Below are 26,137 nucleotides of genomic sequence, written 5' to 3' on the forward strand. Positions count from 1 at the left end.
TTAGCATTAATATCACATGTGTACACTCGGCCTATCTCGGAATGCACCCTGAACTTTATCTCTCTCACCTGGGCAATGGATTAACTGGAAGAATGGCTGACCTGACCCCTTTGCATACTGCAGTTGAGCGCTATCTAGACTACCTACAACCCAGCAATTCTACCCCTAGGCATATGCCCTTCTATAACCAGGAGACACGTATGCTAATGTTCTCTTTGGCAAAAATCTGGAAACAATACGAATATCCATTGATGGAAAAATATGTTCCAGTATAGTCCCCAAAGAAATATTAGGCAGCAGTAAACTCACAAATGACAACAACAACGTAAAAAAGTCTTAGAAAGTTACAGAAGACTTTTGACGACACCATTCTTTTTTTGTTTTTTAGATTTTATTTAATTTTGGCTGCATTGGGTCTTTGTTGCTGTGTGCAGGCTTTCTCTAGTTGTGGTGAGCGGGGGCTACTCTTCGTTGCTGTGCGCAGGCTTCTCATTGTGGTGGCTTCTCTTGTTGCAGAGCACGGGCTCCAGGCACACAGGCTTCAGTAGCTGTGGCATATGGGCTCAGGAGTTGTGGCTCATGGGCTCTAGAGCGCAGGCTCAGTAGTTGAGGTGCATGGGCTTAGTTGCTCCGCAGCATGTGGGATCTTCCCGGACTAGGGCTCAAACCGGTGTCCCCTGAAATGGCAGGCGGATTCTTAACTGCTGCGCCACCAGGGAAGTCCCCATCACCTCAATTTTTTTTTAAAGTAAAAAGTATTTATACTCAAAACATCACATCCTAATTATATTTTGCTATTATGTGTGCTTTTTAATTTGCTTTGATTTTCACCTATTTTCATTGTTTTTGTTATTGTATCTGTTTGGTGGAAATATGATGGGGAGGTACTTTCTGTACTTTTTTAACTTTGTGTCATTGACATCACATTGGCAGATTGAAATGGTCCCTAGTGGGAGTATTTACACTCTGGAAATTGGCAAATGATACAAATGAGGGCTTGATTTATTGTGTTTTTGATTGCATAGAATGAGTCAGAAAATATTTTGGTAAAGGATCGGTCAATATTTTCTGCTTTGTGGGCCCTACATCTCTATTGCATGTCTGTACGGAGAGAGCAGCCACAGACCACACTAACCAAATGGGCATGGCCAGGTGCCAATAAAACTTTATTTACATAAACAGGCAGAGGATCATAGCATGCCAACTCCTGGTTTAGGCTTTAAAAAGTGGTGGAGACATGCCGTGGAGCGGCTGGGACCGTGAGCCATGGCTGCTGAGCCTGCGCGTCCAGAGCCTGTGCTCCGCAACGGGAGAGGCCACAGTAGTGAGAGGCCCACGTACTGCAAAAAAAAAAAAAAAGTGGTGGAGAAAAGTTAATAATGCAGATTAAATGTCAAAATGTGTGTGTCTACTATTGTTAGGTTGTGACTAGCACACACACACAGAAATGGAAAGATATTTTCCAGTATTCAAAAACCGTTACATGATTCACCAAAGAAGACATTCACATTATTGATGAACAAGTGAAATTCCAACATACATCTTCACTTTCATGTTACTTATTAACATAAATGAAAAATATTGCCAATGTTCATGTCAGAACTACATTTGTTCCATCATTTGCCACCAGAGGTTGGCTATGGATACAAGAGTTTGGCAAAAATCAACCAAAACCTATTCTGAGATTCAAGTGGCTATGTATAATTTATAATACAGTATCGTATATGTGATTATTATTTGTAAATTGTGTCCTACACCTCCTTTATATTGTTAACATTTAAAAGTATATATTAGGGGGCTTCCCTGGTGGCACAGTGGTTGAGAGTCCGCCTGCCGATGCAGGGGACATGGGTTCGAGCCCTGGTCAGGGAAGATCCCACATGCCGCAGAGCAACTAAGCCCATGCGCCATAACTACTGAACCTGCTCTCTAGAGCCCGGGAGCCACAACTACTGAGCCCACGTGCCACAACTATTGAAGCCCATGAGCCTAGATTCTGTGCTCTGCAACAAGAGAAGCCACCACAATGAGAAGCCCACGCACCATAACAAAGAGTAGCCCCCACTCGCCGCAACTAGAGAAAGCTCATGTGCATCAACGAAGACCCAAGGCAGCCAAAAAATATAAAATAAATAATAATAATAAATATATATTATATAATGCATGTATATTATATACGTGTAATGTATATTCGACGTATAGAGATGTCTGCAGTGCATGTATATTATACACATGTATATTCAACATATAGAGATGTCTGCAATGCATGTAGTTATACATGTATAATATATATTAGATATACAGAGATATCTAAATTCCCTTTCAAGAGAGCCGGTTGTTAAACACAGACCAACACACCACTACTTTTATACATTGGGGAGCTGAAATATTCCTCCACCAAAACGGTGTGCATTCATTCAACTAACATTTATTGAGTGTCTACTCCCTGCCAGGCAGAAAGACCTACCCCAGGGGATATGGATATTCACTAATTACTTCATTCAACAGAAACGTCTGTGATCATTCCCTGCATCAGCTTCGATCCAGATACTTAGCTATTCAGAGAGAGAAAGGGATATGGGGTTGAGCAAAACCTCCGGAAGTAGCAAATAAGTGGACAAAAGCACAGAGGCCCATCTCTGTGATGCCATCCCTAGAGGGATTTTTTTGTGTTTTTTGCTTGTTTGTTTGTTTTTCTTTTCATTTTGTTGGTGGCCGCACCACCCGTGTCTTGAGGGATCTTTGTTCCCCAGCCAGGGATGGAACCTCAGACCTGGGCAGTGAAAGTGCAGAGTCCTAACCACTGGACTGCCAAGGAATTCCTCTCTCTTTCTTTCTTTCTTTCTTTCTATCTTTCTTTCTTCCTTCTTTTCTTCCTTTCTCTTTCTTCCTTCCTTCCTTTCTTTCTTTTCTTTCTCTCTTTTTCTTCCTTCCTTTCTTTCTTTCTTTCCCCTTCCTTCCCTCCTTCCTTCCTTTTTACCTCCTTTTATTATTTGATTATTTTTCTTGAGATATAATTGACATATAACATTATATTAGTTTCAGGTGTACAGCCTAATGATTTGGCTTATGTATATATTGAGAAACAATCACCACAACAAGACTAGTTAACATCCGTCACCACACATAGTTAACAAACACCTTTTTTTTTTCTTGTGATGAGAAATTTTAAGACCTCCTCTCTTTGCAACCTTCAAATATACAACACGGTACGATTACCTATAGTCACCATGCTGTACATTGTGTCCTCAGGACTCATTTTATAACTGGAAGTTTGTACCTTTTGACACCTTTCACCCATTTCTCGCCCCTCCCATCCTCACCCCTAGAGTTGTTTTTCTTTTTTAATGATGTTGTATCATGTCCTGAACAATGGATGGGCAAGATGATATCTATTTTACAGCTGTGCAAAAAGGGTCCTTGCAGATGAACAAGAATTAGGAGGAATGTGGAAAAGGAGTTTGACTTGGGGCAGGGGTGGTTAATAGGTGAAATTTACTTTTTGCCTTCCCTTTATTTATTTATTTCATAGCACTGTTATTTAGTAAGAAACAGATAAGCATTGTCTTTTAAAATTTATTATTATTTTTTTAATCGAGGCATCATGTATGTAATGCAAAATCCACCCTTCTAAAGTGTATGGGGACTTCCCTGGCGGTCCAGTGGTAAAGACTCCGTGCTTCCACTTCAGGGGACACGGGTTCGGTCCCTGGCTGGGGAACTAAGATCCTGCATGCTGTGTGGCAAGGCCAAAAAATTATAAAAAAATATAGTGCACGGATCAGTGGTTTTTAGTATATTCACTGTGTTGTGCAACCCTCACTGCTATCTAGTTCCAGAACATTCCATTGCCCCCAAAAGAAACCCCGTTCCCATTAGCCATTGCTCCCCAGCCCCCGGAAACTTGCTTTTCTGCCTCCAGTTTGCCCTCAGCTTCTGACTGTGCCCATAAATGTCTGCGGAAGGGATGAAGTCAAATGGAGTTTTGATGGGATGTCGTAATCACTTCGATCAAAGTCCCAAACTCAAGGTTTCTAGAGTGAGCGATGACTTTATTTTTTCTTTTTTTACAGGGGCAATTAAAAATCTCCGGGGCTTGGCAAGATCAGATGGTTGGGTGCAGATTTCTCTCTCAAGGTCAGTACCTCAGGTGACCTTCAGTTTATGAAGGTGTTTCTTCATCAGTCTGATTTCTTTCTTCCTTCCTTCTTTGTTTTTTTTTCTTCCTTTTTTTAATATTTGTTTATTTATTTAGGCTGCGCCGGATCTTAGTTGCAGCATGCCGAATCTTCGTTGCAGAATGCAGGGTCCTTTAGTTGTGGCATGCAGACTGTTAGTTGCGGCATACATGCGGGATACAGTTCCCCGACCAGGGATCAAACCTGGGACCCCTGCACTGGGAGCGCGGAGTCTTACCCACTGGACCACCAGGGAAGTCCCCGGCAGTCTGACTTCTGTTTCCTGTAAAGCATCAGAAACATTGTTCAGATAATTCAGCAAAGGAGGAGTCCCTCAGAAACGTGGGGCCTTGGAAAACTCATCTCACCCCTCTGGGTCTCAGTTTCCCCTTTGGCAACACCATTTCCTCCTTTGACACGAGAGCAGGGCTCTGCAAACTTTTTCTGTAAAGGACCAGATAATAAATATTTTCGGTTCTGAGGGCCAGTCTCTGTCGCAAAAATATAGACAAATGGGTGTGGCCAGGCGACACTGACATTGGCATTTCATATCATTTTCAGTAACAGAAAATATTCTTAAAACTTTTTCTCAACCGGTTAAAGAGTGTAAAATGCATTCTTGAAGACAATACAACAGCAGGTGGTGAGCTGGCTTTGGCCCATGGGCTGTGGTTTGCCAACCCCTGATCTAGGGCATCAGGACATTGGTTACACTTCGAGGCATTTGGGGTATAAGACGTGGCATGTTCCTCATAACTAAGTTAAGGCAAATCATTCATTCATTCAACAGCTACAGCAGTTCAAATTTTTATTGAACCCCTACTCTGTTCCAAGCTCTTATGGAGCTCACAGTCTGATAGGGAGAAATAGGCCACAAACAAATAAAAAACAGTATGTCCCATTTCAGCAAGTGCGGAAGAAAAATAGCGAATGCAAGAGAAGAGGAAACACAGAAGCTGGGAATAGGGCAAAAGTCACAGTTTTAGGGCTTCCCTGGTGGCGCAGTGGTTGAGAGTCCGCCTGCCGATGCAGGGGACACCGGTTCATGCCCTGGTCTGGGAGGATCCCACATGCCTCGGAGTGGCTGGGCCCGTGGGCCATGGCCACTGGGCCTGCGCGTCTGGAGCCTGTACTCCACAACGGGAGGGGCCGCGGCGGTGAAAGACCCACATACCGCCAAAAAAAAAAAAAAAAGTCACAGTTTTAAATAGAATGTCAGGGACTTCCCTGGGGGTGCAGTGGTTAAGAATCCACGCTCCCAATGCAGGGGGCCTGGGTTTCATCCCTGGTAAGGGAACTACGTCCCACATGCATGCTGCGACTAAGGAGCCCGTGAGCCTCAACTAAGACCCGGCACAACCAAATAAATAAATAGGATGTCAGGGACGGTCTCATTGAGAAGGTGACATTTGGCAAAAGCAGAAAAAGTTGGGAGTGTGCTCCATCGAGATCTGGAAGAAGGGTTCTGAGGCAGATGACACAGCCAGTGCAAAGGTCCTGGGGCAGGACCGCACCTGGCGTGTTGGAGGGACAGCCAGGAGTCCCGGGTGCCTGGAGCAGAGTGAGGCAGAGTGGATAAGACTGCTGATGGATGGATGTGGGGTGTGAGGGAAAGAGAAAACTCAAGGACAACCCAACGTTTTGACCTTGAGCACTGGAAGGCTGGAGCTTCCGTTTAGTGAGACAGGAAGGGCAGCAGGAGGAGCACATTTGGGGGAATGGCAGGTGCTCAGTCAGCCACATTGAATTTGGGAGGCTTGTGAGACGCCCGCATGGAGATGGCAAAAGGCAGTTGGATATACAGGCCATTTGCCAACCTTAAGCAGTTAACCCTGAAAACAAGGTCAGACTTCTAGAAATGATAGGCATAGCAGAAGCACTTGCTGCATTTGCCGTAGGGATTAAGCTAGTTTTTGTTTGTTTGTTTGTTTTGTTTTTGGCCATGCCCCACTGGCATGTTGGATCTTAGTTTCCGGAGGAGGGATCGAACCCAGACCCCCTGCAGTGGAAACACGGAGTCTTAACCACTGGACCGCCAGGGAAGTCCCTAAACTAGTTCATTTTGAATCTAATAACTCACATCTGATATCTTGGAGAGGTGGTACTGGACTTTATAAATAATCACAGCTTTTGGGGGGGAAAAGGTCCAAGCATTATTCTAATATTTGAGAAGGAATGGGTAACGTCTTATGACATCAGGTAAATATCTGATAAATATTTGATGGGGAAAATGAATGAATAAATGAGTGATGAAGGAAGGAAGGCTCTGAAAATGAGTGATTTGTCTTCCCAAAAGTCCCTGGCACAGCTGGCATGGATGCCCTCTCCCAGGAGGACTATCTTCCTTTCTGACTGCCATGCTGCTGATGCTCTGCTCACATCCCAAAGCGCAATGGTTACACCTTCCGTCTCGTGATCCACACAGAAAATCCCTAATTTGTAGCATCTGCTGATTCCTGAGGTGTAAATACCCCAACCTTGGCCAATTTCAATCTACCTGCGTGATGTCATTGAATCTCACCAGCCAGAGGAAGCCAGCTCCAGCTCACCACTGTACCTGAGTCTTTTCGGGCCTTGGACCCAACATCATCTCTTAGCCTGAGCATATATATTACCTATCTCCTCTGTCCTTCTATGTCTTCAGTGTGAAATACCAGCCAGTTCCTGCAGATGTTGGATGAAATTATGTGGATCAAAATACTTCAGGAGAGGGACTTCCCTGGTGGTCCAGCGGTTAAGATTCTGCGCTTCCAATGCAGGGGGGCGAGGGTTCGATTCCTGGTCAGGGAACTAGATCCCTCATGCCGCAACTAAAGATCCCTCATGCTGAAAGTAAATATCCCGCACGCCACAACCAAGATCCTGCATGCCCCGACTAAGACCCGGTTTAGCCCAATAAATAAATAAATATTTTTAAACAACACTTTGGAGGGGCAAAGAATGGCATGCTACACAAATGCAAGGCGTACGTACAGATAAAAAGCACAAATTAAGAGGTGGTGTGTATACACACCAAGGGGCTTTGGAAAGTAACAAAGCTGTTCAAATTTGTCAACATCTTTGACAACGACTGAATGGGATTTAATTCATTGAGAGTCCTAGTGTGTAAAGCATGGTGGGAGAGTAGGATCATGGCCCCAGGATAGGGGAGTCCTGGAGACCTTGGCAGGGGGCAGGGGGAGGAATCAGGACAAGGAGGGGGCACAAAAATAACCTCTCACTCCTCCCCACTTCCCAGGAGACCTGGGTTTGGCGGGGAGGGAGGGCGTGGGTGGGGCCGCCAGGGAAGGAGGTTGAGAAGGCAGTTGCTCGCGGGGTCCACTAGAGGGCGCCAGGGACTGAGAAGTTGACCGGTCTCCCCCAGCCTCAGGCCAGGCCTGGGTGGGAAGGGGAGGGGTCCACTGGGTGACACTGAGCAGCTGTCTATAGAAGAGGACCTGGGGGCCTAAGTCTCTGAACATGGAATTCCAGAGTTGGGGGTTTGGAGGAGAGGGGTTGAAAAATTAGAGCAGGAGTCTGCAAAAAAAATTTTAAAGGGCCACGTAGCAAATAGCTTAAACACAGCCCATCACAGTTAGTCAACTCTGCTCTTCTTGTCCCCAAACAGCCACAGACCATACAGTCCATAAATGGGCATGCTGTGCGCCACGGAATTTTATTTTTTGAGGCTGAAATTTGAATTTCATGTAATTTTCCTGTGTCGCGAAATAATTTTTTCCTATATTTTTAATGTTTGGTTGTTTTTTTTTTTAAGAAGATGTTGGGGGTAAGAGTTTATTTATTTATTTATTTTTGGCTGTGTTGGGCCTTCATTTCTGTGTGAGGGCTTTCTCTAGTTGTGGCAAGCGGGGGCCACTGTTCATCGCAGTGCGCGGGCCTCTCACTATCGCAGCCTCTCTTGTTGCGGAGCACAGGCTCCAGACGCACAGGCTCAGTAGTTGTGGCTCACGGGCCTAGTTGCTCCGCAGCATGTGGGGTCCTCCCAGACCAGGACTCGAACCCGTGTCCCCTGCATTAGCAGGCAGACTCTCAACCACTGCGCCACCAGGGAAGCCCTTCTTCCTATATTTTTAAAGCGAAATAATTATTCTGTATTTTAAAATTATTTGAAAATGCAAAAGCTGCTCTTTGCTCTCAGTCTTTACAAAGACAGACTATGGGGGTATAGTTTGTCAGTGGACTAGGGATGATAATAAATATTTGTCTGACACTAGGAACCAGGTATTAAGTGCCTCAATGCAGTGGCTTACATAGCACACTTAAAAGCTGAAGGACATCTTGTTTTAACACTCACTCCTCTATAAGCCAGAAAGTGTCAGTAATAATTATGCAAAGCAACCAATAATTGTAATAGCCATAAGAGAAATATGGAGTGAAATTTTTTCTTTCATTGAACACCAGCTATATAATCACACCAGTAACATACGTAAAATAAATATCCCAGTCCGATATACACACTACTAAATGTTAAATAGGTAGCTAGTGGGAAGCAGCCACATAGCACAGGGAGATCAGCTTGATGCTTTGTGACCACCTAGAGGGGTGGGATAGGGAGGGTGGGAGGGAGATGCAAGAGGGAGGAGATACAGTGATATATGTATATGTATAGCTGGTTCACTTTGTTATACAGCAGAGACTAACACACCATTGTAAACCAATTATACTCCAATAAAGATGTTAAAAAATTAAATAAATAGGGCTTCCATGGTGGCGCAGTGGTTGAGAGTCCGCCTGCCGATGCAGGGGACACGGGTTCATGCCCCGGTCCGGGAAGATCCCACATGCCATGGAGTGGCTGGGCCCGTGAGCCATGGCCGCTGAGCCTGCGTGTCCGTAGCCTGTGCTCCGTAACGGGAGAGGCCACAACAGTGAGCGGCCCGCGTACCGCAAAAAAAAAAAAAAAAAAAAAAAAAAAAAAAAAAATTAAATAAATAAATAAATATCCCAGTCCCAATAAAGGGAAAAAGGTGATGAATGGATACATTTTAATTCCATTAATGATTTTTTTTTAAAGAAAAACTTCTCTTTACATGTAGGTACATATCTCTGCTGATCTGTTGCAGCAATGAATAATAGCTTTATAGTTTAATAAGTTTAAATCATCAAACAAGAATAATAATTTAAAGGAGGAAATTATTGATATTTCCATTTTAAAGATACGGCTCAAATCCAGTAAAAATGAATTAAAATTTGAGCTTGCCAAACAAAAATATTATAATTTGCAATTGGTGCACTGTCTAAACTTTTAAACAGAAATAGAAGGTCCAAGTGGTCAGATAGGGAAAAAAAAAAAAGTGAAGTAGCTCAAACTCTGTTTCTTTGCATTTAAAATCACTGGCCCATCACTGTTTATTTCAAATCTACTGTTTAAACACAAGATCGTGTAATACCACAAGGGTTGGAAATATGAACTGTTTCCAAAGAGAACTCAAAAGAATTAGAATCGTTAAGAACTAACTCTTCAAATGAATGTGTATAGCTGAGTCTGTGTGTGTCTGGAGCCAAATGCATTGCATGAAGTTCTCCAAATTCACTTCTGTGTAAAATACAATGTTTATTAAAGGATAAGTAATAAAATGTGCTAATTCAAAACTTCCAGTGGTTAAACCACAGCAATTGTTCAGACCAAGAGTGGACAGGCCATGACTTGTCAGCCAAATCCAGCTTATTTTTGTAGGAGCTAAGGAGTGTTTTTTGTTGTTTTTTTTTTTAACTGGTTGGGAAAAAAATCAAAAATAGAGGGACTTCCCTGGTGATCCAGTGGTTAAGACTTCGCCTTCCAATGCAGGGTGTGTGGGTTCGATCCCTGGTCGGGGAGCTAAGATCCCACATGCCTCGTGGCCAAAAAACCAAAGCATAAAACAGAAGCAGGGCTTCCCTGGTGGTGCAGTGGTTGGGAGTCCACCTGCCGATGCAGGGGATATGGGTTCGTGCCCCAGTCCGGGAGGATCCCACATGCCGTGGAGCGGCTGGGCCCATGAGCCATGGCCACTGAGCTTGCGCGTCTGGAGCCTGTGCTCCGCAACAGGAGAGGCCACAACAGTGAGAGGCCTGCGTACCACAAAAAAAAACCAACCAAACAAAATCAGAAGCAGTATTGTAACAAATTCAAGGAAGACTTTAAAAATGGTCCACATCCAAAAAGTATCTTTAAAAAAAATCAAAAAGAGAATAATATTTCACATGTGCAAACTATAGAGGATTCAAATTTCAGTGTCCATGTAAAGAGCTTTCCTGGCACTGGGCCATATTCATTGATGAATTGTCTGCAGTGGCTTTCTTGCTGGGATCACAAGCAGAGTAGTTGCCATCTGGCCCAAACAGCTGAAAATATTTACTATCTGGCCCTTTATGGAAAAACTTTGCTCACTCCCTGGTTTAGACCAGTAAAAGATTTCTTAAGGGGAGATTATTTCGACACTGACATTGTTCAGCATTGTCTATGCACGTTGATAAAAAAATAATAATAAAATCAGGTTTATTATCAGTTTCTGAATTCTCTGCAGACAATGGGCTCCCCTTTTTTACTTCAGATTTTCTTTTTTATAAATTGAAGTGTAGTTGATTTACAGTGTGTGTTAGTTTCTGGTGTACAGCAAAGTGTATCGGATAGATACACTTTTCAGATTCTTTTCCATTATGGTTTATTAAAAGATACTGAATATAGTTTCCTGTGCTATACCGTAGGACCTTGTTGTTTATCTATTTCATATGTAGTAGTTTGAATCTGCTAATCGCAAACTCCTAATTTATCCTTCCCCCACTTCCTTACCCCTTTGGTAACCATACATTTGTTTTCTGTTTTGTAAATAAGTTCATTTGTATCATGTTTTAGATTCCACATATAAGTGCTATCATATGATATTTGTCTTTCTCTGCTTGACTTACTTCACTTAGTATGATAATCTCTAGGTCCATCCATGTTGCTGCAAATGGCATTATTTCATTCTTTTTTATGGCTGAGTAGTATTCCATTGCATATATACCACATCTTTATCCATTCACCTGTTGATGGACACTTATGTTGTTTCCATGCCTTAGCTATTGTAAATAGTGCTGCTGTGAACATTGGGGTGCACGCATATACTAGAATTAGAGTTTTCTCTGGATGTATGCCCAGGAGTGGGATTGCTGGATCATAGGGCAACTCTAGTTTTAGTTTCTTAAGGAATCTCCATAGCTGCTGCACCAGTTTACATACCCACCAACAGTGTAGGAGGGTTCTCTTTTCTCCACACCATCACCAGCATTTTTTTATCTGCAGACTTTTTGATGATGGCCATTCTGAACAGTGTGAGGTGATGCCTCATAGTAGTTTTGATCTGCATTTCTCTAATAATTAGTGATGTTGAGCATCTTTTCATGTGCCTCTTGGACATCTATATGTCTTCTTTGGAGAAATGTTGATTTAGGTCTTCCGCTCATTTTTTGTTTGGGTTGTTTGGGTTTTTTTATTATTGAGTTATACAAGCTGTTTGTATATTTTAGAAATTAATGGGCCTCGTTTTTGTATAGCACCTGGGGTGAGCTGCTCCCCTCTCCCCAGCCGTGGTATGCCACCGCTCGTGTATAAGAGTTCTCTGGATCTTTACTATTCTCCCCATTTTGGGAGGAGTAGAGGCACAGAGAGGGCAAATAACTTGCTCAAGGTCACACGGCTTGCAAGAGGAGGGGCTGGAATTGAATCCAGAGAGCCGTAACCATGACATTCGCTCTGTGCTAGATGACACGACAAAGCCCTGGCCTGTTGTTGCCATGAGCCCTGCTACCTGGGGTTGACTCTGGCTCACCCCGGGGGCAGCTCTGACTTAGCGTTGCTGCCTTGAATTTCAGCATCGCTACTTACAAGCTAGCGCTTGGGCTAGAGCATCCCCTCCGCGAGCCTCAGTTTACTTATCTGCAAAATGGGTATTTACAAAGTCCCCAACTCATTTGGGGTTTTTGGAGGATCAAGTTTATTTGTGTACTTTGCACAGTGCCTGGCACAGTGAGTGATCAATAAATTTTAGCTGTGGTTTTGATGAGACTGGGTGCCCAGACGCAGAAGCTGGGCCTAGGAGAAATGGCATTGTTTTTTGTGGAGAAGGGATGTCCAAGAGAGTGGGGGTGGGGATGGTTTGAGAGAATTCAATGCAGAGTGAGTTCTCCATGCATGTTTGTCTGTTTGTTTTGGAGGCCCCGCTGGGATTCTCCATGCACGTTTGCATGCAAATTGCATATACAAAATAAACCTAATGAAAGGTAAGAAATGACTTTTCAGTCCTTTTTTAAACTGTCTGATTCTGTCAAGAAGCACTCAAATTGGGTGCTGTTGTGTCTTTAACACATTTTTGCTAAGTTTTTAAGAGTCACCTAATCCAGAACCTTCCACAGGCAACAGTAGCTCTCTAGAATATAATAACATTGTTTATTTTCTTTTGCATCTGTTTTAGGCACCTGATACTTAAAAAAACCCAAAACCTGGTGTTATAATGTTTCCTTTTAAGATACATTTTAATTAATTTATTTATTTTTATTTTTGGCTGTGTTGGGTCTTCATTTCTGTAGGAGGGCTTTCTCTAGTTGCGGCAAGGGGGCGCCCCTCTTCATCGCAGTGTGCGGGCCTCTCACTATCGCGGCCTCTCTTGTTGCAGAGCACAGGCTCCAGACGCACAGGCTTAGTAGTTGTGGCGCACGGGCCTAGTTGCTCCGCGGCATGTGGGATCTTCCCAGACCAGGGCTTGAACCTGTGTCCCCTGCATTGGCAGGCAGATTCTCAACCACTGCGCCACCAGGGAAGCCCTAAGATACATTTGTTGAAGAAAGTTTAGTACCATCTTCAGCATTATTATGTATTTGGCTTTTTTCTTCAATAAATTTATTTTTGAAAGACACTTAGTAACACGATGGTAAATTAGACCAGTATCAGATGCCCCAATTAGAAGGTAATTGTAAAAGCAATGTAACATGAAAATAAATGTTACTAGGGACTTCCCTGGCGGTCCAGTGGTTGACTCAGCGCTTCCACTGCAGGGGGCACGGGTTCAATCCCTGGTCCTTCCGGGAACTAAGATCCCACATGCTACACTGCGCCGCCAAAAAAAACAAAAAGTTACTAAATTCTCTTGAGGGTTTTGGTGATCATTTAAGTGTACTCTAACTTGGAGATTCTGTTGGTGATCTGAGATTTCTACAGTGTTCTTCCTGCAGCAGGGAGGACATTTGGGGATTAACCATGCTCCCAGAGAGAAGAATCAGGGCGCAGTTCTTTCTTAACACTTTCTCAGCCTGTTCCACCTCGCTCATGCGTGAACGGGATTGTCCCCTACCTGGTGGGCTTCTCCATATATATGTACACAACGTGGCCCACGACTCTTATCAAACTACACTCCTGGTCAGATTCTCCCTGGGATTAAACATTAACCCCAATGTTTAACCTGGAGGGGGCTTCATTTTATATAACCTTTAGATCCATCGTCCCATTTTGCAGATGGGGAACCAGAGTCTCAGAGGGGAGGAGGGACTCTGTGATGTCACAGCCAAGTTGATTGCTGAGCTGGGGCTGGGACTTCGACCTCCTGGCACCCAGTCCAGAAAGCAATTGCACACAAAATGGGAAAGTTTTGAATTGATTAGAGACGGCACAGATATCCCAACTCGGCCGAGAGCAGGTGTATTTCTCTTGAGACCCGTGGCGCACACTGAATTGTGGGATTTGCTCCACAGATGGGTTTGGAGCCACTTCAGTGGTGGTGGGGGATTGATTTCGTGGCTGGAGGTATATCGGTGATCAAAATATACGGGTCCCTGCTCCCTGGTGTAAACAGATAACATAGATAGATAAACAGAATTCCCTCCCATCAAAGGGGCTGTACTGGGTGTGACTGGGATGGGGGGGTGATTTGGGCTGGGGTGGTCAGGGCAGCTACTTGGAGAGGTGACCACCAGGCTTGGGTTTCATCACAGCTTTGAGGGGTGTTAGGGGTTGAATTGTATCCCCCAGGCCCAAATTCATATGTTGGAGTCCTAACCCCCAGGGCCTCAGAATGTGACTGTATTTGGAGTTGGGGGTTTTCAAAGAGGTAATCGAGTTAAGTGAGGTCACTAGGGTGAGCTCTAACCCATAAGACTGAGGTCCTTGTAAAAAGGGGACATCTGCACACAGAGATACAGGGACAAGATGGCATCTAAAAGGCAAGGAGAGGGGCTTCCTTGGTGGTGCAGTGGTTAAGAATCTGCCTGCCAGTGCAGGGGACACAGGTTCGAGCCCTGGTCTGGGAAGATCCCACATGCCATGGAGCAACTAAGCCCGTGCGCAGCAACTACTGAGCCTGCACGTCTGGAGCCCACAAGCCACAACTACTGAAGCCCACACTGCTAGAGCCCGTGCTCCGCAACAAGAGAAGCCACTGTACTGAGAAGCCTGCGCACTGCAGCAAAGAGTAGGCCCCTGCTCACCACAACTAGAGAAAGCCTGCGCCCAGCAACGAGGACCCAACGCAGCCGATAAATAAATAATAAATTCTTTAAAAAATAATGTAAAAGGCAAGGAGAGAGGCCTCAGAAGGAACCAGCCCTGCTGACACCTTGATCTTGGACTACCAGCCTCTGGGACTGGGAGAGAATACATTTCTGTTGTTGCAGGCCCCCAGTCTGTGGGACTTTGTTTCAGCAGCTACAGCAAACACATTCAGAAGGTGAGGGATGGAGGGCCAGGACGAATTCAGGCTCTGGGGACCCCGACATGCCTCCCCCACCCGAACCTTAAGGACTCCCTCCCAGAAGCCCCAGGGGTGGAGCCAGAGGAGACAAGGTCTCCTCGCCCACAAGGGGAAGGAAGCTGAGTTGACCACATCCACAGCCGTAGGAGGCCTCCTTTTCCTGGTGAGAGGGTCAGCTCTGACCCTTGGACCCACCAGCCATAAAATAATCACCAAGATGAGGTGAGATGAGATGGTGGTGTGACATGGGGGAAGGACTGGGCAGAAGGGTGTGGATTGCGAGATGGCAGGGGCGCTGACCCCGTTTGCTGGTCTAGACTCAGGACCCTCACGGGGTACTGTCCCAGAGGCCACCTGGTCTCCTGAAGTTGGGGGACCCCCTTCCTATGGTTGGCTCAGGGCTAGACCCTGACACCAAGCTTGGAGAACTGGATCTCTGACCCAAGGGACCTCCCAGCTCTTTCCACAAACACATCCCATCCAGCCCCACGCAGAAACTTCTAGAACCATCACAGGACTGACATCAGCCTTCTCATCCTGGAACAAGGCACTACCCTGCCCTCAACTCCCCAGGATCTTTCTGCCGAGGCCTCCCTGACCCAACCCCTCCCATCTCTCTTTCCTGCTTTATTCTTCTATACCTGGTCTCTCCCAATTTATTTATTCTTTACATTTCTAATTGAAGTATAATTGATTTACAATGTTGTGTTTCTCTTCAATTTATTTATTTACTTGCTTATGCACAACTGATTTTACTTAGCATCTTCCCCACCTCAGAACATCAGCTCCACAGGGGCGGGGCATGGGGAATAATTGGTTATGTTCTCTGCTGGGTCCCCAATGCCTGGCACACATCAGGCACTCAAGAAGTAGTGGTCATTGGGGCTTCCCTGGTGGCGCAGTGGTTGAGAATCCACCTGCTAATGTAGGGGACACGGGTTCGAGCCCTGGTCTGGGAAGATCCCACATACTGCAGAGCAACTAAGCCCATGCGCCATAACTACTGAGGCCGCGTGCCTAGAGTAGTCCCTGCTCGCCGCAACTAGAGACAGCCCGCGTGCAGCAACGAAGACCCAACGCAGCCAAAAATAAATAAATAAACTATTAAAAAAAAAGAAGTAGTCACTAGAATGAATGAATGAATTCCCGGACATAACGTCCTTCATGCTTTAGGAAGGACAGAGGGAGCCTCCCACCCCCTGACAAAGTCTCGCCTCTCATGGTATTGGGAGACCCTGGTTCAAACTTCCTGTCTTCAGTCACCCCTGAGAGCCAGGAACCCCTTGGACTGGGAAGCCTGGAGGATTAGGTGCTAATCAGTTGGCATTGCCCAAGAGCCCGATCAGAGTCCCCCTGTCCCCAGCCCCTGGCCTGCCTCAGCCACACCCATGTCACAAGGGTTTTACTCACTGCCTGGCCTGGCCGTACCCCAAGGGAGAGTCCCGGAGAAAGAGGGGGAGGAGGGGCAGGGGAGGGGGGGAGCAGGTGCTCCCAGACCCCCTCACCTCTTTCCCCCAAAACTGACCTAAAGGGAGAAGTAGAAAGGACCCTCTGGCAAGCAGCCAAAGGAATGCGGAGGTGACATGGTGCCGAGGGACATGTCCCCATCTGGGGCAGGGGACCTGGGCGTTGTCTCAATGGTGGCTGACTCATGGAGTGGCCATGGTGAATCATAACCCCTTATTAGCCCCTCTGTCCTCCTGTGCAAAATGGGGACTGTCATTAGGGCCAGACTTGTGCTGAGGCCAAAGGGCTGAGGGGGCCGGAAAATGACAAGCAGACGTCTGCCCTTCGAGCACCTCGGAAGCTGAGCGGGGCGTGTTTCTTACAGATTCATATACTAGTAATAATAGTAATAACCCTAAAAACGGCCAGAGTTTGAGACCTGGCTGTGTGGGCGTCCCTTCTGAGCACTCCACATGTTATAATGGATCAAACCCCCAAGAACCCGGTGAAACAGGGCCTTTATCCCCCATTTTACAGATAAAGAAAATGAGTCAAGAGGAGCAAAGTTATTTGCCCACAGTTACAAGTGGTAGAGGCAGGATTCGAAACCAGGCCCTGCTCTACCCCAGCCAGTTCCATGGAAATATTCTCACTTTAAAGTTTTTAGCAGTTACATCAGAAAAGTACAAAGCAAAATGAAGTTTCGTATTAATAATAAATTTTTGTCAATCTGAATGACGGAAATCATAAACCCAAGCTGTTACCATTTCAACGTGCAGTCAATGTCACAGTTATGAACGCAGTATTTCATTTTTTTCATGCTAAGTCTTGGATATCCAATGTGTATTTCACACGTACAACCCATCTCAATGTGGATGCTCAGTTTTCATCAGAAATCCTCGATCTGTATTTATAGAGTTCAGAGAATTTACAGTAAAAATGTAGATTCACATATGCAACTTGTTCCACATATACTCAAAGTTGTCTGTTAACTGAATTAAGTATCAATTTTTTAAATTTAAATGAATAGAAATTAAATAAAAGTTAAAATCCAGTTCCTCAGTCACACTTTTTATACTTCAAGCGCTCAGTAACCACATGTGAACTTAATCCTGCTGTTGGGCTGAGCAAGTCTAATCCACAGAACCTGCGGATTACAGAAAACGTTTTCTGAAAAGGGCCAGATAGTAAATATTTTCAGCTTTGCGGGCCAAAGTGTCTCTGTCAAGACTATGCCACTGTGTGACAGCAACTGTAAGCAATATGTAAACTAGTGGGAGTGACCATGTGCCAACAAAGTTTTATTTATAAAAACAAGTAAGAGGCCAGAATTGGCCCATAGACTGTAGTTTGTCAGCCACACACTAAACTCCATGATTATATTTATACATGTTCAGTTGTTCCTTCTACAAGTATTGATTGGTCAGCTACTGCGTACCAGGCACAGTTCCAGGCACTAGGGATACTGCACACAGTAGGTCTTGTCCTAATGATTGTCCCTATTTTGCAGGTGAATTCTAGCTAGAGACTTTATGGTACTCCACCCCACAACCTTTCCTATCTCTGACTTGTTAAGCACCTGGATCAATGTTGATGTATAGAAGGAGTAAAAGACACTTTTGTAGACTGAAATAATTAATGAATATTGACATTCCCTAGGATGTGTCCCTCTGCCTGGCACAGAATAGACACTCCATAAATGTTTGTTGAATGAATGTACACTGTGATAAATGAACAAAATATATAGTGTCGGGTGACAGTAAGTTTCTGTGAAGAAACATAAATCGAGATGGGGATGGAGACTGGTTTTAAAGAAGGTAGTCATGGAGAGCTTCATGGAGGAGGTGAATTCGAGCAGCCATTTAAAGGTGAAAGGAGCCAACCACAGGGAGATCTAGGAAAGGGGATAGGACAGCAAGTGCAGAGGCGCTGAGGGAGGACCATGCCTGGTGACATGAGTCCAGTGTGGAGGGAGAGAGAGGAAAAGCAGTGGAAGATGGTGCAAAGGTAATGAGGGAGAGGGCTTTTTGAGTCCTAATAAGGAAAGCAGACTATGGGGGCAAGCATGGAAGCCGGGAGGAGGAGAAGGGGGAGAGTGCACTGGTCCAGCCCAGTGAGGATGGCGCTGGACCAGGACAGTAGAAATGGAGCAGGCAAAGAATGAACGTATTTTGAAGGCAGAGCTATCAAAACTTGCTGATGGATTGTAATAAACATGTGCAAAGCCCACTGGAAGATAAACAGAAGCACGAGTGTGGGAGCTGAGGGAAGGAGGAGGGTGACAGATACACAGGAAGTAGTGAGAGCCAAAAAATAATGCCACGGAATTCAGAACAGTGGTTACCTCCATGGGGGGAGGGGTAACTCCTGAAAAGGAATTTCTGGAGTTCCGGAATATTCTTTCTTTTTTTTTTTGACCGTGCCATGTGGTATGCGGGATCTTAGTTCCCCAACCAGGGGTCGAACCTGTGCCCCCTGCAGTGGAAGCCCAGAGTCTTAACCACTGGACTGCCAGGGAAATCCAAAAATTATATATATTTTTAATTAAAAAAATTTACACAGGGTCTTGGTGCAAACCAATGCTAATAGCATGCCATCAGGTTAGAGTATAAGAGATTCAGTTATGAGCATTTGACAGCCAAAAAGTAAGGGGGAAGGAAAGCAATGATATGTGAATAGGCGAGGACCATTTTGGCAAATTCAGAACTGGCCAGACATTCTTGAGCATCCACCATGCCCTGAGTAGTGTCAAGGGAGATGAACAGACCTGCCTTCAACCTTCAAGGGACTCAGTCTAGTTTTGAAAAGACAATACAGACAGGCAGGACCAATCAACAAATACCTAAGGAGAGTGTGTTAAGTGCTAATCTCTATAATCTACATTCAAATGTGAAGTTTGGGGCAGGGGGAGACAGCTCTGTGGACAGGATTAATCAAGGAAAGTAAATAGTTTTTTTGTTTGTTTGTTTTGTTTGTTCAGTGCAAGGGTCAGAAACTCCAGCTCAAAAATTTTAAACCAAAAAGGGAAGTCACTGGCTCACATCACTGCCATGTTTCTGAAGCCAAGGAGTGGATTTCAGGTATGGCTGAGTCCAGGACTTCAGACCATGTTGTCAGGGATTGAGTGCTCTCTGTCTGCTCTGCTGTATTCTGGGTGGGCTTCATTCTCAGATAGCTTCTCCCATCATGGGGTCATGATGGCCAACAGCCCCAAATCTACACTCCTACAGCTCAGCACCCCGAGAGTGCTATAGGGTGGAAAGGGGAGTTCTGGAGTGAAGTGACTTCCCAGGGTCTAATGTAATATCTGTAGTATCTGTGAGGTGTGGAGGTAGAGTTCACACATACGTCCGTCTGTCTCCAAACCCTGAGTTCTTCTTAGCCACTGAATCATACTACCTCCTGTAGAACTGTCCCCAAGCTGCAGAGGAAATGGTTAGCATTTTCTCGATTTTAAGAGTTTTCTCATTTGAATTTTTTTCAGTCTTTTCTGACTTTTAACTACCACTTGTCTGAGCTAGAATCTAGTACGGTATGCAGTCTCCAGTCAGTAAAGATTCAGGAAGCAGTTTCTATGTGCCCTAAACTAAATGCTGGGATCTTATAGATAGGAATCTTGTATGTTTAAGGGTGTGAGACTGAATATCATAATTTCATGGTGTTTCACATAGAACCCAGTGGCTTTTGAACATCTTACCACTTGAGTACATCTGAAACCCACAGAGGGAAGTTATTTGCCCTGGGCAAAAAGATAAGAGCTAATATAGATCTGGGCTACAGTTCCTTCAGGCTCCATGAAGAAATGTAAACGTTCCCAAGAAAAATAATATATTCACCCAAAATCAGTCATTCACATTTTACCTAGGTCTAGTTATATCTAAGTAACATCTGAGAGGGGGTGACTTTTGCCCTGGGGAAAAATGCTAAGAACTAATCTTTGAGTTATGATGCCTTAAGGCTCCGTAAGAAAATGTAAATGCTCCCAAGCAAAGGAATATATGTGCCTGATATCAGTCATTCACACTGCAGTTGGAATTAGCTCAAAGTTCTTCGAGCACATTTTCCCTGAGGTAACCTCAGAGATGGAAAGGAAGAGGGATCTGTGAGAAAAGCACAGGTATAGGGAGACTGCCTCCTGGCAGGACTTGGCTGGCAATTACTGATATGGTAGTGTTCACATCAGAATAAAGCAATAATGATGAGAGGGAGGCATCACCTTATTTAAGGAACGTTACAGGCAAGGCAGTGGGAATGCTGGACTTTGGGGACCCAGGTGGATCAATTTACTTTTGTAGAGGGGGCAGCTCCTAAACACTAACTCTAATACAAGGTGAGCTTGTATTAGAAAACTTGGGAAACTATGGAAAAGGTATGTTTTGCATTTTATTTGTATTGTTTTATTATTATTATTTTTTTGCGGTACGCAGGCCTCTCACTGTCGTGGCCTCTCCCGTTGCGGAGCACAGGCTCCGGACGTGCAGGCTCAGCGACTGTGGCTCACGGGCCCAGCCTCTCCGCAGCACGCGGGATCTTCCCAGACCAGGGCGTGAACCCGTGTCCCCTGCATCGGCAGGTGGACTCTCAACCACTGCACCACCAGGGAAGCCCCTATTTCTTTTTTTTTTTAAGTTAAATTGTATTTCTTTGTTTGGAATATGTACATCGGGCACATGGCTGAGAATTCCAAAATAAATGATTATGCAGGGAAAAGCCCTCCTTCTTCTCTATCCCACCTCCCAGCTCCCAGCCCTGAAGGTTACCACCATTACCAGATTCTTGTGTCTCATTCCAGAGATATTCTATAAATATATAAGAAACATGTATACACATTCATTTTTCCTTTTGTCACACAGAGACAGTATCTTGTGTTGTGCACCTTAATTTTTACTTAACCAGTGCATTTTCAATGGGAAAGATATTATCTTCAAGGGGGTTGTGAAAACTAGTTCTTAGGGGGTGAAAAAAAATCTTACTCTTTTACTGTATAAAGCACAGATATACATATGGTACAGAAGCACGTATATAGAATACATGTGGATTTACAGTTTCATGGGGGAGCAGTTAGGAAAATGTCTTCAAAGACTCCTTGTGGGAGGGCCAGAATAAAAAAATGTTGAGAAACACTGAAATAACCATATATTTTCAATATTGTCCCATATCAGTACATAAAGAGAACCCTCATTCTGTTTCACAGCTACATAATATTCCATTGTGTTAACACATCAGACTCTATTAATCAATCCCCTATTGACAGATATTTTGGTTGTTTCTAACGTTTTCCTAAACGCATTATGTACATGGTTGTGCATTATGTATTTAGTATGCTTTTTATTGAGGTGGAATTAATTTACAGTAATGATGCACAGGTCTTAGGTGTGTTCAATTGGCTGAGTTTTGACAATTCTAGACAATCATGCAACCACCATTAAAAATAAGATATGGAATATTTTCTCCACCCTAGAAAGTTCCTTCATGCCCCCGTCCACTCAGTTGCCCACTCTACTTCAGGCAACCACTTTCTATCACCAAGAATTACTTTTGCCTCTTCTCTGGGTGTCGTATAAATGGGATCCTACAGTATTCTTTTGTGTCTGGCTTCTTTTATCACAATACATTTGAGATTCATCCGTGTTGTTGAATGTATCAGTAATTTATTCCTTTTTATGGCTGAGTACTATTGTGTTGTATGGATATACCAGTTTGTTTATCCACTCCCCTATTGTTGGGTATTTGAGTTGTTTACCGTTCAGGACAATGATGAATCAGGCTGCTGTGAACATTCATGTACAAGTCCTTCTGTGAACATATATTTATATTTCTCTTAGGTAAATACCCAGGAATAAAATTGCTAAGTCATATGGTAAATGCATGTTTAACTTTATAAGAGATTTCCCAATTGTCCAAAGTTTCCCCAAGTGGTTGGACCCTTTTGGTTCCCACAAACAGTGGGTGAGAGTTCCAGTTGCCCCAGATTTTCCGCCAACAACTGATGTTGTCTTTTGTATTGCAGTCAGTCTAGTGGGTATCTTTAAACGTTTTCGTATATCAGAAATGGTTCAGTATCAATCAAGTGCAACTTAAAAACAAACCTACACCTACGCAATTATGTTTAAGAAATGCTACAAACTCTGTCCCTTCCAAGGGTGTTACAGAGTGTTGTAAAGGCTCTGACAAGTTCCGCAAATCTGTTTATTAACACAGTATTCCTCAATCAACACAGCATCCTCTTGTGTTATGTTTCATACTTTTTAAATAATTAATTAATTTTTGGCTGCATTGGGTCTTCATTGCTGCGCGCGGGCTTTCTCTAGTTGTGGCGAGCAGGGACTGCTCTTCATTGCGGTGCGCGGGCTTCTCATTGCGGTGGCTTCTCTTCTTGTGGAGCACTGGCTCTAGGCATGTGGGCTTTAGTAGGTGTGGTGCAGGCTCAGTAGGTATGGCGCACGGGCTTAGTTGCTCCACGACATGTGGGATCTTCCTGGTCCAGGGCTCGAACCCGTGTCCCCTGCATTGGCAGGCGGATTCTTAACCACTGCGCCACCAGGGAGGTCCCATGTTTCGTGCTTAAACACATTGGTGGAATCTATTGTGGGAATTTTACTTTAGATTCCAACTTAGCATCGCTTTGAAGCATGTGGTCATGTCCAGTAAATTAGGTCATATGATTCCAAGGGCATCAGAAAGTCCTCTTGTCCCTCAAATGCTTATCTTTATCCTACCTTTTCAGACGTCTCTTCATTAGGACATATAAAAGCCTTCCAAAGCCCACGATTATAAAATTACAAAAAAGTACAGATATCCTGGGGAGGTGGACTATGGGGTCTAAATCTATGTGAAGGTGTAAATGAGTAATACCAGATCCATGATTCTGGCAGGTTTTGATAAGAAGAGGAGGAAGTTCTATGTCAAGGGCACCGGGGCTCCTCAGAGTCATAAATGGGAGTGAGGGGGAGGCAGAGACAAGCCCAGAAGTCAAACTTCACCTACTTTCTCCACCTGCTGACACTGCCCTGGAAAGGAGCCTCCACAGCAAAGGCTGAATAAATATTATGACTAGGAAAGCCAAACCAAACCAAACAAACCCCTTAAAAAATCCAACACACACACACACACAAATCCAACACAGAGTGGTTAAAAAGGAAATAGATGCAGAGGTCAAGAGTGAGATAATGTCCCCCATCCAGAGGGGGGCAGTTACCGTAATGCAGGGATTCTCCCACCAGGCACTGCTGACATCCGGGCCAGGCTTTCTCTGTGTGGGGCCGTTCCAGGCATTGTGAGGTGTGGAGCAGCATTCCTGACCCTCACTCATTCCACGCCTGGAGCACCCCCAGTTGTGACAACCACAGATGTTACTGTCAGATAAGAGAACCACTCTGGCGCAGCACATAATAGGTCGTCCTTAAATTTTTGATGCATGAATAAATAATGGCTGGTCCAGGGAGAAATGTACGCCAGGATGTGAATTTCTTGAGAGCAAGGAGGGTGTCTGAGTTACTGTGTAAACCTAGCACCTACCATCGTGCCCGGCACACAGAAGGTTCGTCATCCATTCACTAATCTCCAACAGCTTCCTGCTGTATTTAGTGTAAACCAAACTCCTTGCCACAGACTGCAAGGCCCTGCACGACCTGCCCCGTCCCCTCCCTGCCCTCCCCTCCTCCCTCTCTCACTCTGCTCCGTCCACATGGGCCTCCTGGCTGTTCCTCCAACACGCCAGGCCCCATCCTGCCCCAGGACCTTTGCACATGCTGTTCCTTGGCCTGAAACACCCTTCCACTAGATCTCCCAGTGGCTGGCTCTTTCTCATCATTCAGGACTGTACTTAAATGTCACCTTTTTTTTGGCCATGCCACATGGCATGTGAGATCTTAGTTCCCCGACCAGGGATTGAACCCGCGTCCCCGCATTGGAAATGTGGAGTCTTAACAGATGGACCACCAGCAAAGTCCCTAAATGTCACCTCTAAAAAGAAGCCTTTGCCAGCCCTCTGTTGCCCTTTACATGATGACATTTAGTTTCTTGGTAGCATTTGTCCATTTGTCAGTTTTCTGGTGTGTTTATGCATTTATGGTCTAGCTCATCCACTGCCTTATCCCCAGGGCCTTAAATAGTGCTTGGCACACAGGAGGTGCCCAATGAGTAAGAGTTGACTGAGCACCTCCTGTGTGCCGGGCACTTCCTAGACACTGGGGACCCAGCTGAGAACAAAAGAGCCTCTATCTTAGCCCCGAAGTCACTCACATGAAGAGGCAGGGGAGGAATGAGGGAAGAACACAGGCAAGTAAACAAGAAAATTTCAAATAGTGAGGATTTCAGTGAAACCAGTGATGTGATAAAGAGGTACAAGGTGAGGGCTCCTCTCTGGTGAGGGGTCAGAGACGGCCTCTCAGCTGTCTGGGCTGAGATCCGCAGATAGAAAACATTCCCAAATATGTGAACACAGTGATAGATTCGGGGTGGAGGGGATAGGAGTTCCAGGCAGAGGGAACAGCTAGTGCAAAGGCCCTGAGGAGGGAATAAGTTTGGCTCAATGAATATTTATTGAGAATAAATGAATGATAGAAGATTCTAGAAGGAATCGATTGTTCTGGTTTGGCCGTGGAGAGCTTGCTTGCGGGCAGGGGGTTGGGGGTTGCCAGCTCCAATGAGGGAAGGGGGCTCCTGGCAGAGGGAAGGGCTCTAGCGGAGGCCTGGGCAGTTCTTGGTTCTGTTCTGAGAGTGGACAGGACCCAGCCAGGGGCCCTAGGCTTTCCTGGAGCTGACATCCAGGGATTATGACGAGAAACAGTCCCTGAAAGTAGGGGAGAGGTCATGTCAGAGCCGCGGCTCCCCAGACTTTGGCCTTTGCCCACTGCCGGCTGGAAAAGCACGAAACATCTGAGATAACGGTCTTCCCTCCCCTCCCCCTAGCCTGCCCCCGTGTCACTGGCCCTTAACCCTGTCTGTCTTGCCTGTTCCCCAATCAGCACCTGGGGGTGGGCTAGGAGCTCCCCAGGACTATTTCAGCATCTTTTAGGGGTGGTGACAGAGCCACAGAGAAGAGCCGGCTGAGCCTGGGAGCCCTGGTGGTGGGGTGAGCCCCCAGCTCGCAGCAGACGCAGAAGTGGCTGGAGAAAGAGCTGGCCAGGCTCATGAATGGGGAATTAGCAGTTGGAAAGGTGAGCCCTGCACTGGTCTCCAGGTGAGGGAGGGTTTATGCCAGGAACCTTCCCCAAGCTCCCAGGGTTGGCAGGAATCTCACATCCCATTTTACAGATGAGAAGACTGAGGCCCAGAGGGAGAATGCAACGACCAAAATTGTGTCTCCATTCTGGGGCTGCTCCTGGTCTTTCTTCCTGGTCCCCCCGCCTTCCAGAAGGGGGGAATTTGGGCAGCATGGGAGTGCAGGAGAGGGCTAGTTCCATCGGCTGATCATCCCCATGGGGGCATCTGTCTACCACTTTTTAAAGAAATTGGCTGTCAGGCCCCGCGAGTCTCTGGGTTGGCCCCAAAACACAGATTTGGAGACAGAAGTCCAGCAAGCAGGAGCAGCAGGCCCGACCTTGGGGGTGGAGCCGGGATAGAACTGGAGCAGGATGGACCTCAGGGTGGTGTGCAGATGGGTGGTGGGGAGGAGAAGGGCTGCGTGACCCTCACAAATGTCCCCTCCTTGCCCCAGATGGCTTCCTCCACCAGTCTCACGTGCCCTACCGACAGCCTGGAACTCTTGGATCTCCTGTTTGACCGGCAGGACGGCATCCTGAGACACATAGAGCTGGGCGAGGACTGGGGCCACGTTGAGGACCAGGTGATAACCCACTGCATTTACCC

The 26,137-nt window shown here is 45.4% G+C and overlaps 1 protein-coding gene across 4 annotated transcripts in view; it reads left to right on the forward strand.

Moving 5' to 3' along the window:
• CREB3L3 (cAMP responsive element binding protein 3 like 3) overlaps window positions 1-26,137 on the forward strand; it is a 40,399-nt gene that overhangs the window by 3,526 nt on the left and 10,736 nt on the right. For 3 of the 4 annotated variants that reach the window (XM_060007459.1, XM_060007461.1, XM_060007460.1), the window contains exons 2-4: window positions 4,074-4,137; window positions 25,344-25,485; window positions 25,986-26,114. In XM_060007459.1, coding sequence (XP_059863442.1) covers window positions 25,459-25,485; window positions 25,986-26,114 — 156 coding nt within the window. In that variant the 5' untranslated portion in view covers window positions 4,074-4,137; window positions 25,344-25,458. Of the gene's footprint in view, window positions 1-4,073; window positions 4,138-25,343; window positions 25,486-25,910; window positions 26,115-26,137 lie in introns of those variants that run through there. The other variant, XM_060007458.1, reaches the window with a different exon arrangement.

Source organism: Delphinus delphis, chromosome 3 (assembly GCF_949987515.2).
Source record: "Delphinus delphis chromosome 3, mDelDel1.2, whole genome shotgun sequence".
NCBI classification, from domain to species: Eukaryota; Metazoa; Chordata; class Mammalia; order Artiodactyla; family Delphinidae; genus Delphinus; species Delphinus delphis.